This window comes from Arvicanthis niloticus, chromosome 3, assembly GCF_011762505.2.
Source record: "Arvicanthis niloticus isolate mArvNil1 chromosome 3, mArvNil1.pat.X, whole genome shotgun sequence".
Taxonomy (NCBI): Eukaryota; Metazoa; Chordata; class Mammalia; order Rodentia; family Muridae; genus Arvicanthis; species Arvicanthis niloticus.
Window position 1 is genome coordinate 85,708,566 of NC_047660.1, and position 20,097 is coordinate 85,728,662.

General features: G+C 43.2%; 1 protein-coding gene across 4 annotated transcripts in view; it reads left to right on the forward strand.

The window, feature by feature from the left end:
* The window catches only part of Arhgap22 (Rho GTPase activating protein 22), a 155,980-nt gene that overhangs the window by 63,709 nt on the left and 72,174 nt on the right, over window positions 1-20,097 (forward strand). For all 4 annotated transcript variants that reach the window (XM_034497942.2, XM_076931452.1, XM_076931454.1 and 1 more), the window contains one exon: window positions 17,404-17,491. In XM_034497942.2, the coding sequence (XP_034353833.1) occupies window positions 17,404-17,491 (88 nt within the window). The remainder of the gene's footprint in view (window positions 1-17,403; window positions 17,492-20,097) is intronic.

Consider the following 20,097-nt stretch of genomic DNA (forward strand, 5'->3'; position numbering starts at 1 on the left):
AGAGCTTCCAGGCATGGCAGCTGGCATGGACAAGCTGGGTTCATGGAAAAATGTTAAGTTAAGATGGAAAGGCCTAGCTTTGGTTTAAAATAGCTGTTTGATCCCACAAAATGGAGTGATCTAATTAAGAATAGTTAAAAACATATGCCAAGAGAAGAGGCACATTCCTGTAATCTCAGTGCCTGAGAAACTGAGATTATAGGGTCATGAATTCAAGGTCATACATATGACCTACATATATGAGCTACATAGTAGACTATATATATATGTATATATATTGTATTATTATATATTGATTTTATATAATATATAAATAGTATATATTATAATATATTTATATATAATTTCATCTCTATAAATATTATAAACATAATATATAATATAAATATAATTATATATTATAAGTATGTAATTATATTATATAATATATTACATAAAATTATACATATGTATATACATACATATACATGCATGTATATATACATATATACATGTATGTGTGTGTGTATATATATATATATATATGTATATATTCAGGGACTGGAGAGATGGCTCAGTAGTTTTTTTTTCTTTTTGGGGGTGTTTGTTTGTTTGTTTGTTTGTTTTGTTTTTTTGAGACAGGGTTTCTCTGTGTAGTCCTGGCTGTCCTGGAACTCACTCTGTAGACCAGGTTGGCTTCGAACTCAGAAATCTGCCTGCCTCTGCCTCCCGAGTGCTGGGATTAAAGATATGTGCCACTACTGCCTGGCTTGGCTCAGTGGTTAAGAAAGCTTGATGCTGTAGTAAAAGCCTGGAGTTTGGTTCCTAGCACTCATATTGGACAGCTAATAACTGCCTGTATTTCCAATTCCAGGATATCAGACATCCTCTTCTCACCTCTGAGGTGCTTGCACACATGTGATATACATTTACATGCCCATACACATTTTTAAAAAGTCAAATGAAGCAGAATTAAGAGTTTTAATTAGCTGAAGGTTCAGTAGAAACTAATAGTGAGATATTTGTTAGGGAAAAAAATCCAATGAACCCCTTGAGTCCGGTTGCAAAATGCACATAAATTATGACAGGGGAGGGGGAGGCCTGCTGAGCTCAGCCGTGCTCAGATCCAGTCTGTCTGGAGAAAGACAGTCCCCTTGAACACTATATTTTCAGTGTGGCAGGAACAGGGATCCGTGAAGTCGAAGAATGTGAACTCCCAAGAGTCAGAAAAAAAAAGTTAGTACATCACCTAAGGCAAGGAGATGGTGGGATGAGCACTATATAAGGCATTCAGCCTCACAGAAGTGAGAAATGAGCCAACTTGCCCTTCATTTTTGTTTTGTTTTGTTTTGTTTTGTTTTGTTTTGTTTCGAGACAGGGTTTCTCTGTGTAGCCCTGGCTGTCCTGGAACTCACTCTGTAGACCAGGCTGGCCTCAAACTCAGAAATCCGCCTGCCTCTGCCTCCCAAGTGCTGGGATTAAAGGTGTGCGCCACCACTGCCCGGCCCAACTTGCCCTTCATGATGGCTGTGTTTCTATGGGTGGCAGACTGGAACAGGTGAGATCTGGGCCCCCGGGGCTGATGAAGTAGCTTGAAGGGAGGTTAAACAGAGATGGTCTCTAAAGGCCTTTCTGGCTCTCAATGTCACAGGTGAGTGGGGACCACTTAACATACAGGAATGAAATCCTGGACTCACCTAAACCAGAGGGATTTTTCCAAAGCCACAAGCTGTGTAAGTCAAAACTGAGGCCAGGGGAGAAGCTGGCGGCCAGGGGAGAAGCTGGCAAGCTCTGGGGTCTGTCCAAAGCAGGCACTTTCCCAGAATTCCAATTGTTGGTGCTAATCATGTTCTTCAGTTGCCATTCCTCTGAGCCCTTGGGTCCATGCCAGGCCTGATGAACGTCTCCAAGGAAAACAATTAATTGTGGACACCATAGGAACCTTGGAGCTGGAAGCTCCCATAAGTCGTATTTGGTCCGTGAACTTGTTCAGATTTCCTCCTCCATCCACAGCAGATGAACAAATCAGCAATGTCTACCCAAGCAAGACAGTCCTACCGCAGACCCGCACATTGGTTTAGCTATGCTCAGAAGGAGCACAGTGGAGCTTGAAGGAGAGGCACGGAAGCATCCATAGCAGGCCCTCCTGCCGTTCAGGATACCTCAGCAGTGACAGAGACACAGACATGACCTTGAGTTAATTGGCTGCTGATAGGTATCTGTTAGCACAGCAGAGGAAAATTAGACTGTACATCCTCTCTTGCTTAAAATGCCACTGGAGACAACTTCAAATGTCTCTTTTGTGAAAAATTACTAGGCTCTTATAAAAAGAGAAGTATCAATTATTTAGCTCTACATCTGAGAATTCATGTTCTCTTTATGAGATTCTTATATGTTTGCAGCCTTTTGAGGCCCATAAATTCTACTTCTATAGATATCAAAATTCGAGTTCTGGTCAGACAAGTTAAATCAAAAGAGGTGTGTTTACTAAATTCAAAATGGCAACCGCAGCACTCACTTTTAAACAATTTTTAATTAAAACGATTTTCCCTACCTGTATCATGTTAAGGAAAAAATCATGAATGAAGTTGCCTTAAAACTTGTTTTATTCCTTCCTGAAGCTCTAGAGGCAACAGTATGACTAGCTGGGAACATGTTAATTATAATTATGTAATTAAAATAATTACAATTGCTATATTAATAGTTATATGAGAGTATGCTGCCATTCCTCTGGGGAAAGGAAACTGTCACTACTCAGCCATGTCATCTAAAACTGACCTCAGAGCAGTGTTCAAGGCTAGCCTGGGCTACATCACAAGAGCATCTCAAACAAAAGTTCTCCCCAGCTCTCACGTATCCTCCAGTGCCCCTGATCACTCATTTATGAAGTGAGCTCCTCTTGGTCTACTAATTTAATTCATCACAGAGCTTCCAGTCCTTGAACGCCTCTCTCTTACAACAGATCAATTCTGTGGCTTTAAGGTGAACCCAGTTAATTTACAGTAATAGCTAGAAGGCTGTCTGGTAAATCATGAGTTTTGTCAATTACTGGGCAGAAAAACAGATTGAATAGCATTGGGGCAGCAGGAAAGTGTATCTTATTCGTTGTTTAGCTGAACATAACTTACTTTGCATTGGTGTTCAGCCATTCTTGCTCCTTAATGCGTTGGTAGATTACTGAACTATAGTTTATCAGCATAATGTAGGTGATTGGAGATGGCTTCTGTCAAGCTGATGCCTTCTCTTGGCTGCCAAGAAATGAGAACATTTCCTAAGGAGACTGCAGTGTTTGCAAAAGTTAGAAAAGAGATCTGTCTGCCCCAGCAAAATGTAGCAGGTTCTCTCGGCCGGCGCCAACTCAGCAAGTCAGGCTGGTATAGCTGGGCAGGTCAGTGTACAAGTACTGTGTGTCTCCTATTAGCCTGTCCACTGATAAAGCAGTGGCCTAACCTCCCAGCAGCACCATATACCCCAGGGCATCTGTGAGTAATGGAGAGAATGTGTCCCCATGTGCACGTGACTCGTGGTGGGGGACAACATGCTGGCCCTGAAGAACTTAGTGTAGACTACAGGGACAGATATTAACTCTGATGTCCACCTGAGATCCACATCAGAGAAAATTCTGGAAATGATGGCCAGTAAAGAGCCACTCAGTTCCAGAGAAGTCCAGAGGTGATGCCTGAGGATGTTGGTTGTCTCTGAACTCAGCTACCTCAACTGTGGTGTTGCCACCATACACCATGGAGAGGAGGAGGGACTAGGCTTAGCTCAGGTTCCTCCAGCACCTCCACTTGAGACAAACACTTTTACCTTATTCAGTGATCTCAGAAGAAAGCTGAGCCATTTTCCTATTCTTAGGACCTCCCACTGCCCTAGCTAGGCCCCTCACAGGCTGGCTGATTGATGAGGAGACAGGAATTGTGTTTTTCAGGTGTGTCTCTGACTAACTTGTCTGCTGAATAGTACAGTAGCTTCCCTCCTAAGAGCTCCATACATCCCAGGGTATCATCATTGTAATAAATCAGAAAGACATCACAACACCTTGAACTTATGTTAGCCCATACCAGATTCTTTTCAGTTTGCCCATCCAAAATGTCAGGCGATTAGGGACACTCCAGACCACTGAAGATGGAACCCAGAGCCACATCCTGTGCCATATCCTGCACACCATCAGAACCAGACATAGGTCCATTGGCTTTGTCCCCTTTAGTGAAACATTGTAATAGATTAAGATCAATGGAAAACAAAGTCGAATGATTAAAATATCATTCTGTAATGCAATTTTGCACTTGAGGCCATTATAAAGTAAGGGTTTCTTGAACCCAACTATTGTGCATGCCAGTCAACCTTAGAACTAATACAGCCACTGATAACTACCAGGAGCTTGTTGGCTTCTGTCAACTTGACCCAAACCTAGAAATATCTGTTATATGGGAATCTCAATTGAGAAAATGCCTCTATAAGATTGACCCGTAGGCAAGTCTTCCAGGTATTGCTGCCGTTAATAATTGATGTGGGAGAGCACAGTACACTGTGAGTGTAGTACCACTCCTGGGGTAGTACAGTTGTATGAGAACTGTATACAGTGTACAACTGTTGTATACAATTGGGGTCCTGAGTTGTATAAGAAAGCAGACTGAAAAAGCCGTGAGTAAACCAGTAAGCAGTTGTCTACCATGGCCTCTGTTTCAGTTCCTAATTCCAGGTTCCTGCCTGAAGGTCTAGCCCTGAGTTCCTTCAGTGATGGATTGATGTGAAAATGTAAGAGAAATAAACCCTTTGCTTCCCAAGTTGCTGTTGGTCATATTGTCATGGTCATGATTGCAGCAATAGACAACCTAAATCAGACAGGGGGTTAGAGTATCCAGCATGCATATACTAAAAGAAGAGATTGTTCACCTGCTATATGGCACAAAACAGGAAAACTTGAGATTCCATCAAACTATTAAATTTAAAAGCACAGAGTTTAAAATGTTTATTTTTGGAATGTTCCACTTCATATTTTCAGGCTATGGTTAGCCAAATGTGGCTGAAACTGCAAAAGATGACATGCAGCAAGAGGGGACTATAGTTTTGTTAAGAAACTTTATCAATGTAGAAATACAGTGCTTAATAGTGCTACTGTTTATAATTGTGTGTGTGTGTTTGTGTGTGTGTGTGTGTGTGGTGTATACAAGTAAGTAGTTCAAGACAAAAATCAATATTTATTTTCTTAAAATAGTATGTCATTAGTTAAAATAACCAACACTAACCTCCTCTGAGATCATCTGATAAACATACCAAAAGTTTACCTTTCTATGGAACATCAGCTGTGGCTGAGGCTTTGGCTTCAGCGGTCTGTATGGCCTCCCAGGTTGACCCAGCAGGGAAGGGAGAGAGAGAAGGAGAGAAAGTCCCATGCATGTTTGAAAGGGCCAGACCTATTAGTGTTGTCATCGATACATTTCAGGTCCACTAGCAGCAGGTGTCCCCACCCTCAGACCTCTCAGACCTCTCAGTAACAGTAGTAGGTAGAGATTTGATGGTACTAGAACCTTCTCCAAACCTATTACTCAATAGCATGCCCTTTTGCCTCTCCACCTCCTGCAGAAGCAGGATAAACAGAGGGAGTGTTAAGAAATCCCTGGCTTAGCATTATGCTCCGCCAGCCGCATAGCCATGGAACACCACTCATCATCCTAACTCAGGCTCCCACTAAGGCAGAACACTAGGACTTAGGATCTCTGGCTCCATACTGACTCTTCCCAACATGGAACAGCATCTTACCTCAAGAACATGACAACAGGCATTAGAATACCCTCATAGTGACATGCCGAGGGAGGAGGGGAAAATCCCAGGGTGCCTGTTGTGACCATTGGTACAACATCATGCACAGCCAGGAGAATGCCCCATCTGCAGGGAATTCCCCTAGAGTGACTTGGAGTGAGTCAGGGTACACAGTTTGGGGAATCTAGCTTTGAGTTCAGTCTTGTCACATGACTAATTGCAGAACAAGCTGGGACTTTCCCACCTTGGAAAGAGCACCTCTTAGGGCTTTGGAAGAGACTATTAGCTTTTAATCTGAGTGTCCTTTAGGGTTCTACTAGTGCCCTGTGTTTAGACTCTTGCATCATTCTCAGATGGATTTTTCAATGGTTCGTAACTGGGCTGGATAGCCTAGGAGGTGACCAGCTGGGGAATTATAACCTGTGGGGAACCCAAAACCCTATGTCTGCTGAACAGTCTGTTCTTAGGACCCTGATTCTAAGGCACACCCCTACCCAGCTCTAAGATTTTCTAGAGAAAACACAAGAAGCCCCAAGACATAGTGGGAGACAGTGTTCCCTAGGTCAGTCCTAGTATGCAATTTAGGAGAACAATAAATTAGGAGTCCATATTGAAATCCGAACTGTCAGGACAGAGTCTTGGTAAAGACAGACAATGAAATCACCCCCACTCCTCGGAGAGGTGAGCACTTTGACCAAGCTCTCATTGGTCTCTGCCCTTCACTGTGCCTGCGTGGGTCTCTGCATTGCAGAGGGCCATGGCTCCTGGCCACAGACCTGGATGATAAGGAGGGAGGAGAGGCCGCTTCCCTACTTGGCAATGAGATTCCCTCAGGTTTGTATTATTTATGTCAGGTTCGGAGAGATCTGGTTCCTGGCTAGGTGTCAGATGGCTAAAACTTTTGAAGATGGATCTGAGGCCCCATCAGAATTGCACCAGATAGGGAGTCTGAGTGGTTGCTCTTCCAGACCTGCCAGACGCTGCCTGTGAGGTTTATCGTTCATTGTCTTTAGAGGGACTTCAGAAGCACTTTCTTCACACAGTCAAGGTGAAAAATGAAGACTTCCTAGAAAGCCTCCCTGAGCTAAGTTTGAGCTGAGTTAGGATTGCAAAGACTTCAATCCTAAAACAAACCCCAGGATCCAGGCAGATTGAGGAGCTGCCACCATCCTAGGCCCTGCAGAGGATCTTAAACTCTAAAGGACTCTGTCCTTGCCATCTCAAACTCCCCAAGTGTGTATCTTACCTTAGTCCATGACACATGAAGTATGGTAATGGGGAGACCACAGGTGTATTTTCATGTCTAAAGGTCTGAAAGCCAGGCCTGAGCCTATGGAGTCACCTGCCTAAGTCCCATGTAAGACATAATACAATATTACAAACCTCATAATAATTTTCTAGTTCATTTTTGTTATTTTATATGTGGGGCGTTTTGCCTTCATTTACGTCTGTGCACTACATGTATACATTGTCTAAAGAGGCCAGAAGAGGAGGTTGGACCCCATGAAACTGGAGTTACAGATGGTATATGGTTGTGGGTGCTAGGAATCAACCTTCATCTTCCAGAACAGCCAGTGCTCCACACCTCCCCAGTAATAGTCCTTAAATGTCTGTGTGTGTCTGTCTCTGTGTGTGTGTATGTGTGCGTGTGTGTGTGTATTCTGCATCTTACAGCATTTGATCATAAGCAAACTTGCCCATATGACCTACTAATAGCAACAATACTCTCTCTAGATGCTGGACCCAGAGCTGTCTAAGAGTTAGCTCATGAAATCTTTAAAACACCCCCACATTACAGAGTTGGAAACTGATACTCTGTGGGTATAAACTAAAGGCCCAATGTGACCCCAAAGCCAGTCATAAGAGTGTACAGTACCTCTTTTTCTTGAAAGGTCCTGGGCACCCGAGCAGCCCAGCTCCATCCCAGACACCCCTCCCATCAAATACTCAGAGGTGTCTAGAGAAAGACGCCAGTGTCTACAGACAGGAAAATGCTAGGCAAACTTTGTCCCAGAGCTTAATATCAATAAGCAGTGGGAAAGTATTAAGATCTGACCTCTGTGAGGATAAAACCTTGGAGCTTTCCGTGAGTGCCATCTCAGGTGCCATCCTTGTTTGCCTTCCATGAGTGTTATGTCCTGGGTATGGAACAGTTGGCTAGAGACAGGCATCAGAGCTCTACCACTGTACAGACTCTGGTCAAAGGAAGGGAAGGGGAATTACCACTTGTTTTCAGTCTGAGGAGAGCCGAGAGGCCTCCACACTAAATGTTCACAGAGCATGGGGCTATCGTTCTCTGCTTAGAAGTGATGGATAGACATTCCAGACTGCAGACAGGATGCTCCAGACACATAAAGGGAGGCATGCAGCGAGTGTGTGATGGAAGACAAATGCCAACAGCCCATTACTCAGGCCTGAACAGCACTTCACAAATTATCTAACTGCCTTCTTTTGAACTTTAGTATTATTTAATGGATGCAAATATTACAGGGTAGGACAGAAGAAGCATCTCTCCACTCCCTCTCAAGGTCTAAGAATTCTGTGTCCTTCCTGAATATAGTTGACCTGCCATATTTGAAGACTGTGCATTCACCAGACTGTAATTGGAGAAGACAGTTGATTATGTCTGCATAAACATGGAGAGCCCTTTGTTTTGTTCGTTTTCATTCTACAAACAATATTATACGACAACTGTTTACATAGCATTTCTACTATGTTGGGTTTTATAGGGGATCCGGAGACGGTTTAGTGTGCACAGGAAGATGTACATCTATCTTACAAATCCTACAGTGTGAACATCCATTTACATTGTGTTTGTGGGCCTCAAGCTCCTTTCTTTAAAAGCAAGTGATCCCAATTCAGAAAGGCTCCATATTTTAGTCACTTCCCAGAAGCCTGCACATCACAATGCTGATGTCTGAGACACTAGCTGCCGACGTAGGTATTTTGGGGCAACTCAACACTCAGACCATTACACGTATTCATTATGCTATGAATCTCTTTTCTCTTTTTTTCAAGTCAAGCTTTCTCTGTGTAACAGCCCTGGCTGTCCTGGAACTCACTCTGTAAACCAGGCTAACCTTGAACTCGGAGATCCGCCTACCTCTGCCTCCCAAGTTCTGGGATTAAAGGTGTGCACCACCACTGCCTGGTGCTATGAATTTCTTGTTAATACCCTTTGCCTATATTTTTTAGTGCAATATCTTTTAATAGTAAAGTTTATTTGTGCCAACTTATCAAAATACTTTTATTTCAGTGTGATAGTATATAAAATTATTGAAATCGTTTACATTCTTCATACTATTTTTAAAATTTGTTCTTCAATTTACACACAATTTTTTTTTTTTTATCAAAACTACTTAGTTTGAGAAGTAAGGGTGTGACTCAGTAGTAGACTTGCTCAGCACACTCAGGGCAGAGTGTGATCCCCCAGACAGAAAGACAGAACTACTTGAGCTGCTGTTAGATTTTATAAGATATATAGGTGAAGCAGACTCACGGACCAATGGTCCAAATAGACTCTTTAGCAGAAGGATGCCTCCCCTCAGAGATGTCCCTGATATAATCACCTGAACAAGTGAATGTTTTCCAGTCCATGAAAAGGGCTGGGGAGGAGTTAAGGTTGCAGATGCATCACAGGTACAGCATGGGAGGGGTTGTTTACAAAGCACAGACCCCACATGGAGGCTGAAGAGGTGCCCTTATATAAAGCTCACCACATGTTTTGCCAAGGCAAGTTTGTGTGTGTGTGTGTGTGTGTGTGTGTGTGTGTGTGTGTGCGTGTGTGTGTGCATGTGCATACATGCATGCATTCACACATATTCACACAATCAAAAATGAAATAAATCAATAAATCTTATATATTGCAAAACACAGTATATTCACAAGCATGCACAAATTGTATTAAATAGTTCAAGCAGAAAATGCAGCTGTTCTCAATTACTTTTATAAATAATTTCATTAAAAGGATAGAAAGAAATACAGGAGTAGGCCTGTCACATAATAAGCATTTCGGTACATTCTTTGTTTCTGATTTGAATTCTACGTAAAATGAATTGTTTTTTAGAAGACCCAACTGTTAGACTGTGGACAGGGCAGGTGGCTCAACAGGACACTGAGACAGGTTACTGGGGACTTAGGAGTTCATTAGAAGAATTATTAATGCTATAAACAGAAAGACTGAGAGGAATGCAGAAGGCAGAGGCAAGCATATCTCTGTGAGTTCGAGACCAGCCTGATCTACAGAGAATGTTCCAGGACAAGCCAGAGTTACACAGAGAAACCCTGTCTCAGAAAAAAAAAAAAAAGTTGTTTATATATGTACGGGTCTATTTTTGAACTGTCTGTTCTGTTTAGTTGGTTTATTTGATGTCAGTACCTTATTTTGATCATTCATTGTACTTTTATAATCAGTATCACTATAGTTTTAGATCTCCAATTTTGCTATTCTGTTTCAAAGCTGTCTACCTGTTCTAGGTCCTTTCTGGTTTTCTATGTAATTTAGAATTATTTGGTCCATTTCTTAGAAAATGCCTACTTTAATTTTGACTGGAGCCTCACTGAATACATAAATCTTCTTGGACGATATTGATACCTTACCAACAGGAAGGCTTCCAGTCAATGAACTTAATATACCTCCCATTTATGTAGCTCGTCTTTTATTTCTCCAGGCAATGGCTTATGATTTTCGGTGCACAGATCTTAAATATCTGTTATCATATCCATTGCTAAATATTTCAGATTTCTAATCCTGTTTATAAACAGTTTCAATTTCCAGAGTCCAAAATTATTTGTTGCTACTATATAGAAACATGCTTTAGATTTTGGATTTATCTCATATCTTGCAACTTTGAAGAACATATTTGTTCTAGTAGCTTTTATAAGATTTTACATGTAGACAGTTATGTACCTATGAATACAGTCTTAGTACTTCTTTTCCAATATAGATGGATTTTCTTTGTTTTTCTTACTTTATACCACACAAGCCTCCAGATCAATGGTTAATAGATGTGGTAAGAGAAAACATAATTTTTGCTACACTACCCAGAATGGTTGGCTTCTACCTAGAGATATCCCCACCTTAGAAACCCACTTTCATGGTGGCGCATGTCTGACTGAGATACTAAAATGTTTTGTTATTATTATATGTTTCACTTTATGTGCTTTGGAGATTTGTTACTGGGTACCTAAACTTTTAACATTGTCATGTCCTACCAACAAATGGTGCCTTCATGTCTTATGGCTTATCTTTTCACCATTGAGAGTAGTTCTTTGATGGAAATCTTCCTTTCCTTCTATTCTTAGCTACTCTAGCTTCCTTGGTTAGATGCATACATCTTATTCCATTGACTATATTTAAGGCAAATTTATTTTAGTCAACATTTTATTTGTTCCTACTGATCTCCAGACACACATGATGACATAGGTGCACACACACACACACACGCACATGCACATGCACGAGCACACACACACATGTGTGTGCACACACGCACACAGAGAGAGAAACTAAATATATAGATAAACAATTTTTAAAAAGAATTATTTTATGTAGCCTCATTTGTCATTCCCAGTTATTTCTGATGCCAATTGAATCTTTCTCAGAAAGTTTTCTCTTATACTAACATTTTAAAGTGGTCTCTCCTAGAAGCTTTAGCATTTCAAGTTTCAAATTTAAGGTCTTTAATCTATTTTGAATTGATTTTTATGCAGAATGAAAGGTATGGACCAAATTTTATTTTTCTTCAGAAGAATATCCGTCCCATTTTGTCAGCACTGTTTGTTGAATACACTACATTTTTCCAGTATGTGTTTGACAGCTTCGTTAAAAAATGGGTAGCTGTAGCTCTATGAGTTTATTTCAGATTGTTCCATTATCCTATGTGTATGTTCATGTGCCATTACCATGCTGTCTCTGTCACTATGGCTCTGTAGTATAATTTGAGACCAGGTGTTGTGATTCCCTTAGTACTGCTCTTTCTGCTTAGGATTGCTTTGGCTAGTCTTGATCTTCTGTCCCCCTATATAAACTTCAGAATTTTTTTCTAGTTCTGTGAAGAATATCAGTGGAATTTTCATGGAGTCTTTAGTAAGTCTGTAGATGACTTTTGGCAAGACAGCCATTTTCACAATGCAATAATTCATTTGCTAATCCTGAAACATGGAAAGTCTTTCCATCATCACTGTTTTCAGTTTGTTTTTGTAGTATCTTATGTGTGTGTACACATGTTCATGTTTGTGTATGTATGTGCAGAGGCCAGAGGTTGACATGGGGTGTCTTCCTCAACTGCTCTCACCTTAGTTTTGACACAGAGTACTCTCACTACACCTGAACTTGCTGATTCTGATACCCTGGTAGGCCACCAAGCCCCAGGGATCTTCCTGTCTCCACCTCCCCAGCACTGGGATGGCAAGCACACATTTCCATGCATGCTTTTTTATGTGAATTCTGGAGCATCAGACTCAGGGATTCATGTTTGCATATCAGGCATTTTACCAAACAAACTATCTCTGTAGCCACTTTGTCGTTATTTTAGTATATCAGTGTAGAGGTCTTCATCTCCTGGTTAGGTTTGTGCCTAGGTATTTACAATTTTTATTCAAAAAACTCATACATGTACTACACAGCATTTACATCCTTTTACCTTTTCTTTTGCCCCCTTCCAAATCCTCCCTCAGATTTACATTTTTAAGTTATGGCTGAGGGCTGCTGGGCTCAGTGGTTAAGAGGACTGACTGCTCTTCCTGAGGTCCTGAATTCAATTCCCAGCAACCACATGATGGCTCACAACCATCTGTAATGGGATCTGATGCCCTCTTCTGGTGTGTCTGAAGACAGCTAGAGTGTACTCATATACATAAAATAAATATTTTTAAAAAGAATGAAATAGTTGGGTTTTTTTCTTTTAGTTTCTAAGCAAGTCTATTATTTGTACGTAGAAAAGTAACTGATTTTGTATGTTAATTTTGTTCCTGAAACTTTTCTGAAAGTGCTTATCAGACCTGTAAGTTTTCTGGAAGCAGAGAACTGACTTCTGCAAGTTCTTTTCCAACCTCCGCACACAACATGGACACACACACAATAAATACATATATAAAAATAATAAGATTTTTTTAGCTCATCCTGTAGGATCTTTTAAGTACCCCCTTTTTAAAACGATCTTTTTTCTGGGTTCCTGTTTTCAAACTCATTAAGTATGTTTTCCTCTGAAGAGCCAAATTATAGCTAATCCCCTGCTATGTTTGTGCTCACACATTACTTTCTACCTCAGGCCTCTGGGTCTGGTTTGTAGCTTCCATTGAGTGAGCCAGCTGGAAAGCATATCTCTGGTCTCCTTCAGGTTTTCAGGTCTCTGAATTTTTACTGTCTGCTTAAAAAGCCTCGACTGCTCAACTAACCCGCCTCCAAACTCCTACTCTACAGAAGTCATGTGATAAACTAATACTATAGTCTTAGGCTACTGAGTTTTGGGTGTGTTGGGTAGCAATAGATAACCAGTAGGCACAAAATCTGTAGAGCAGATTTTTATAATTTCAAACAGCCCCTAAGGTTCACACCACAACCTAGGTTCCCCATTGTGAGGGTTAGGCACATGAGAAGGAGTGAGGCTAGTCATTTGGTCACTCCCTTTTGGTCTCCTTTTATAGTCTATACTTGAGTGGCACCGTTTGTTGAAAGCCTGTAGGCACACAGCAAAAGAACATAAGCTCTAGGGCCCTTCCTCCTTTCCCTGGGTCTGAGCTTATCATGGGCATAGGGTCTTGGGAAGTTTGCTCTGAAGTTTCCAACTAATATGTCCTATATACAATGGATTTGGGGAGAGAGGTTGAGACAGGGTCTCTCTATGCATTCCTGACTGTCCTGGAACTCACTATGTAGACCAGGCTGGCCCTGAACTAACAGACATTTGCCTGCCTCTACTTACAACACACTAGGATTAAAGGCCTGCACCACGGTGCCCAGCTAAATGATGGATTTTTAAGTAAGCATTTCAATTTGCTGCTGTCAATGAAATACACTCTCACCCAAAAGCAGACTTATCCTACCCACTTCCCGGAGCTCTGTTCTCTGTATGTAGTTTCTAGAATTGGTCAGGCATTCTGGGTGCTTTGGTAAGATGAGCAAAGTCACCCCGGCCTCTAAGAATGAGTTCAGACATGCAGGCTGAGAAAACCTCTCAACAATGAATGCTCATGATAAGTCCAGACCCAGGGAAAGGATGAAGGGCCTCAGAGCTTGTGTGATCTCTCTGTGTACCCACAAGGCTTAAGACAAGGGATGCCACTCGAGTGCAGGCTATGAGCCTGGCCCCTTCTAGTTGCCCAAGTATCCAAGTCCTTGCCCCACACTATTTTAAGAAGGCCAGCAAGGACTTGCTAATACTCATTAGGACACTTCCCCTCCCCCTCCGGAATATACCAAAACTTTATGGTTGGGTCATTGTCTGAGAGGATAGGAACAGATACATTGTTCCTGTGACTAGCATGTATAGGACATGGAATTTCAACCAAAGCCTATCTCTCTGGAGTAGATTACAACCCATTGCCTTGACACAGTGGGCCAAGGAGTTATTCTACAGGGGAGCAAATTTAGGTAAGGATTAAACTCATAGGAAACGCACCCACTCTTGAATACTCTAGACCAGCAAGTCTCAAAGCCTATTCCTAAGGCCACCAACATCAGAAAATTAAGTAGAAATACAGGTTCAGCTACTTTCTCCAGAACTGTGGAATTCAGAGCTCCAGGGTGGAGTCCTGTGCTACTTTGAATGAGCAGGCCCAGGATACACAATTAATTCACCCAGACTCTCAGTTAAATGAATTGTAGTGAAAGCAAAGGTGAGAATTCATCTGCATCCCTTCTCAACTGGCTTCATTGACTGTATCCAGTGCCCTGAGGTGACCGCATGAGCTAGAGTGAGTGTCTTCCCAACCCCACATTCATTGACATTGTGAAATTGGCCATGAAGAAGAGACCTGTATACTACAGAGGATGGCAAACATGTAAACTGGGTGCTTTGTCTTCTGTATTGTCAGACCACACAAGCCCAGACCTCTGTTTCCAACAAGTTCTGTGGTAGCTTGGGGGGCAAGGTCCAGGTTGTTACAGGAATGTTTGTTTGTCAGACTCCTTACAGACATGTTCACTACAGTGTTAACACACACCACACCACCTAACAGGAGATCAGACTTCTTGGGACCACCACACCTTGCCCCACCCCAGTACCTTCAGATCAAAGCTTCAATCCTGACCTTGAGAAGGCTGGGGGATGCAGTATTGGGTGAAGCCACAGGTTGGTGTCAAGGTCCCTTGCAGTGATGGGGCCACACAGGGAATCCCTGGAGTACAAAGGGACTTGTGGATCCCAAAGTCCCTGTCTGGCTCTCCCAAGGCAGCTTCTTGGAAACAAGCTGAGCTGGTAGAAAGCTGCTGTCACAAAGAAGAGCAGGGTAGGAAGTGACAACTCAAATCCTAGATTGCCCTTGCCTGCAGAAAAGATGGGAGCCTGCCCTTTGCCTCTCCTCACCCCAATCCTCTAGTGCAGGGAGGTAGCAATAGCAGCACCTGCCCCACAGGGCTTCTAGTCAATCATGTAGGCTAAGAGCCAGGAATATAGTACCATTTCCCACAACAGAAGCTATTTCTGCTTTCCCCTCTAGCCTCGGTAGAAAGTGATGTCAGTAAAGATACTGTTACTCCCATTGTGCAGATGACAGTTCTTGAAGCAGAGGGAAAACATACAGCAAAGTACCCCATCACAGAGTCAGTTACGGAAACAGCATGTGCCGAGATTCAATGATGGGCCTCGCCCACACCCTCTAATGAGCTCGCTCTCCCATCCTGGGGCTGCTGTCCTAATTTATTCCCTGTAGCTCCAGGCTCCCTAGCAAGAATGCAACCAGTAATTCAGTTACAGCAATTACCAGCTGGATCCCTGGCTTATTGCTATAATTTCCCTAGAGCAAGCCTCTGTGGGTACAGATACCATTCTGCCTTGATGTTGCTTAAATGAGAAGAGGCATTTCCATATGTCCCTGAAGCACAGATGCCAGCAGACATAAGGCTCCCATTGCCCTGCTATGGCCAGGATTTGCCAGAAAAGACTCTTCTTCAGGTTAATGCTCTACCTTTCTGTCCCCTCCCCCTATCTTCCCTATCTGTGCTACAGGATGTATAGTCTCTCGTGGGGACATTATAGGGATACACTAAAATGGTCCAGGCCCAAGAGTAGAGTGTCTGCTATCAGGCACAAGAACGGGGGATGGGAAGTGGTGAAGCAGATGCTGAGCTACCTACCTGGGCAAATGCAGACTCATGGATATGTCCCCCCACCTGGTGTGGAGCCAAGACATAGTAGAGAGATTTGCTTAGCTAACACAATTCTCAGCTCAGTATGGTGGTACACACTTTTAGTCATGGGCACTCAGGAGACAGAGGCAGGAAGATCTCTCTGAGTTCAAGGTCAACCTGGTCTATATGATAAGTTCCAGACCAGCCAAGGTTACATAGTGAAACCATGTCTCAATACCAAGCATACACAGTTGTTCGCACTATGTGGCAGGACCTACGCTCAGAACATCCCAGGTACTCGTATGCTTGTACAGGTAAAGCAACTGAGGTAGAGACATGAGGTGGTTTATCTGAAGCTGAGCCAGAATTTCAACCTGAAGATCCGACTGCGGGAATGGAGTTTAAAATGGGTTTTCCGTGGAGAGGATAGAGGCGTGTGTAGTCAAGCCACTTAGAGTCTGACAAAGCTGAGAATGCATGGTGTTAAGGAAATCCTCCAGAGAGTAAAGATGGCCCTGACTGGCCTGTGGGTGAGAGAAGCAACACTGCATGCAGGACTTACCAAGCAGGAAGCTAGCTTATGGAACTCTCCTGAGAAGTGAGGGTCACTATCCCATTATACAGACATGTAGACTGAGCTGCAGAGAAAACATCTAAGGGGTCCCGGAACCAATGCACCATGGATTCCAAGGGACAGCTGTGCTAGGCACTGTCTAGGCTGTGACTTTGTGCATGTTGGTGACTCCTGTTCTGTAGGTAAAGAAGTAAAGCATCAGGCTGCAGATACAACTCAGCGGCAGAGCCCAGGCCTAGAGAATGAGAGGCCCTGGGTTTGATCTCCAACACTGCAATAATAATCTCCTAACAATTAATCGAATACACAAATAAAATCAAATGAGAAATGAGTAAAACTTCACCCTGCCTGGCCATGACAGATTGAACTCACATAGATCTGGGATGCTGCCTGTCTCCTATGGCACCTCCAGGGCTATCCCCTCGTGCTCCACACATAGGATCCTACAGTGAGCCCTTGGAATGAGGTGGGGAATAGCAGGAGTACCCAGCTTTGTCCTCCTGCCCTGCCCCTGTCTTTCTTTGCCTAGTCTTACACTGGGAAGTCCTGGCCCACCTCCTTGGGCCCACCCCTTGTTGGAAGAGCCCTTCCTACCCCTAGCTGAATGTGCAGTTGGGGAGGAGGTGTCCTCTGTGCTTGGTCTGTGCTGCAGAAAGAACACACATCGCTCCCACTGGTACCCAGTCTACCTTTCCAGGGGAAGGGCTGGGCCCTGTTCTAACACCACCCCCTACTCCAAAGAGCCCTTTCCCAGCCGGCTCATGTTTCTTATTTGTGTTTGTCTCCAATTCAGGGATTTATTTCCTTACAAGGGACACAAGTGACTGAACTTCTTCCAGACCCTGAGGACCCAGGAAAGCACCTGTTTGAGATTACGCCAGGTAGGCCAAGGGTGTCCATGTCTGCTGAGGTGGTCCTGGTGGCCCCAGAATCCTATTTCTTACAGGAGGGCTGATACTGTCCCCAAGCTAAGGTAGAAATGTGGGCCAAAGCTAGAAAAACTGGGGGGAAGAAATTAGAAATTTTCATCTTATTATTTGGATAATTAGTTCTTGGATGAGAGAAACTGTTGGTTTTTACACTCATGATAAACTCGAGCAACTAAACAAAGATGGCTTCGTGCAGTGGATCTCAACCTTTCTAATGTTACAACCCTTTAACACAGTTCTTCATGTTGTGGTGACCTCCAGCCACAAAATTATTTTGTTGCGACTTTATAACTGTATTTCTGCTGTTGTTACGAACAGTAATGTAAATATATGACATGTGAGCCCCCCAAGGGGGTTGCAACCCACACAGTGAGAACCAGTGCCTTAGGGCAGCAAACCTATACATGGAAATAAGGTCGCAGTCAAGCGTTAACCGGTTCCGAAGGCTGGCATAAGGCTTACTGCGAATCCCAAAGCAGAATTACAGTAAGACTAGAGGGAAACTATCTTCCCACAGACCCACTGTCCTGTTAGCAGTGACAGAAAAGGCTTTTACAGTTCCAGGTTGTTCTATGTGGTCCTTGCTGAGCTAAGTATGTGTCTGTCCTGTGAGCCCCCTGTCACAGCAGGACTGATCTTTCCAGGGTTTTTATTTCCCTTGACCTCCACAGAATCAGCCTGAGACAGGATCTGTCCACTGTACTTAGAGGTGGCTCCCTAGAGTACGAGGAAGGGCACAGGGAACGGACCAGCCAGGGTGTGTTAGTGAATGACCTGATACAATGATACCCAGCTCTGCCCCACTGGGGCCACCTGAGATGGTGCAGGGCAGGCCTGAAAGGTGCCTTACCCAGGTAACGGGTGGCTGGAGGCATCCTACCAACTACTACCTGAAAGGCCTTGATAGATATACCCTTTGGGGTTAATGTTGGCATTTCTAGCCCTTCTTGTGTATGGGCCAAAATGTCTGTGACAGGGGTCTTTGAGAACAGTTGCAGAGACTGGAGAAAAGAGACCAGCAGTGTGATGGGAAGAATGATTGGAGGGGGTGAGAACATGAACAAGACACTTCTCCATGGGTGGAGTCTGTAAGCTAGTACCTTTACAAACACCAAGAGGAAATGACCTGGCTCTTGCTGTCTACCAAGGGGTAAGATGGGCCCAGGTTGGGGCCAGAGATCTGCAGGCCACCATCCTGGGAATTCTGAGAGGCACAGGCAGAGTGAAAAGTACAAACACACACTTTTCAGCTGGTTGTGCTTGCACATGGCTTTAATCCCAGGCTTGGATTTAAAACTGCACTTAGAAGTACAAGCAGGAGGGACTTGGGGCACAAATTAGAAAAAGGCCTCACCTTTTGCCTTTCCCCTGATCTCCTTTCTACTTTATGTCATATATATGTAGATATGTGTATGTTAGATATGTATGTGTGTATATGATTTTCTATGTCTATGTGAAAGCTAGGATCCATAAATGAGAGAAAATATACTTGTCTTTCTGAGATTGAGTCATTTCACTTAACATGGTGACTTTTAGTTGTGTCTATTTTTCTGCAGACAATCCAGTTAAATTCTTCTTTATGGTTGAATTAAACTCTGTTGGGTAAGAAAAGAAAGGCTTAGTTCACTGTGAGACATTAATAAAGATTCTGCGGTGAAGGTAGAGAAGAGGGAGGCCATATTACCTGGGGGCAGTGAGGACATAGGGGCCTGGGGAAGGCAAGGCTGAGGTGCAGTCTCTGGCTCTGGGAAGCAGCTGGCCAGGCAAGGCCAGAGTGCATAGTGAACTTCAGTGCACTCTGTCCATATTGACAGAAAGGCACTGAACGTGTGCCTCAAGAATGAGTGGAGGGTTGCCAGTTACGAGTTCCTAATCTAGGGCAGAGCTATTTGCAAGGATTTCTTTGTCTAGAAGGATGGGTCTTTTGTCACAGAAAGCAATATATTCTAAAGGTCCTGATAGTTGGGAAATGGATATTTAGTGACCTATTATCCCACCTATCACATACAACAATATATTTATAAGGTTCTGGGGGTAAGAACGTGGACATTGTGACAGCCATTGTTCTGCCTATCACAATACTCAAAACCTGCTTTATACCTTTTTCCCAGAAACAGACCCTAGAGATTAGATAGAACAGCGGCTGTGCCCTGGTGCCCAGCCAGCTAGGCGAGCAGAAGCTCTGCCTTAGTCTGTTTTCTGTAGCTATGCCTAAATCCCACAGATCGGGAGATTCATAAAGACGGGAAGTGGGCTCAGTGGATAGAGGCACTTGTGTGCAGGCCTGATGACCCAAGTGCCATCTTGAGATATTATAAGGTGACAGGAGAGAACTGACTTGAAGAGTTGTCCTCTGATCTCTACACGTATGCATGCTGTGGCATGTTCACTCCTGAGTTCACACACTTACACACACACATACGTGTGCACATGCACACATACACACACACACATCACACACATGCACATACACACATATGCATACACACATATATTTACATATATACACACATATGTTTGGATCATGGTCCTGGGAACCAGAAGATTGAAGCTTAAGA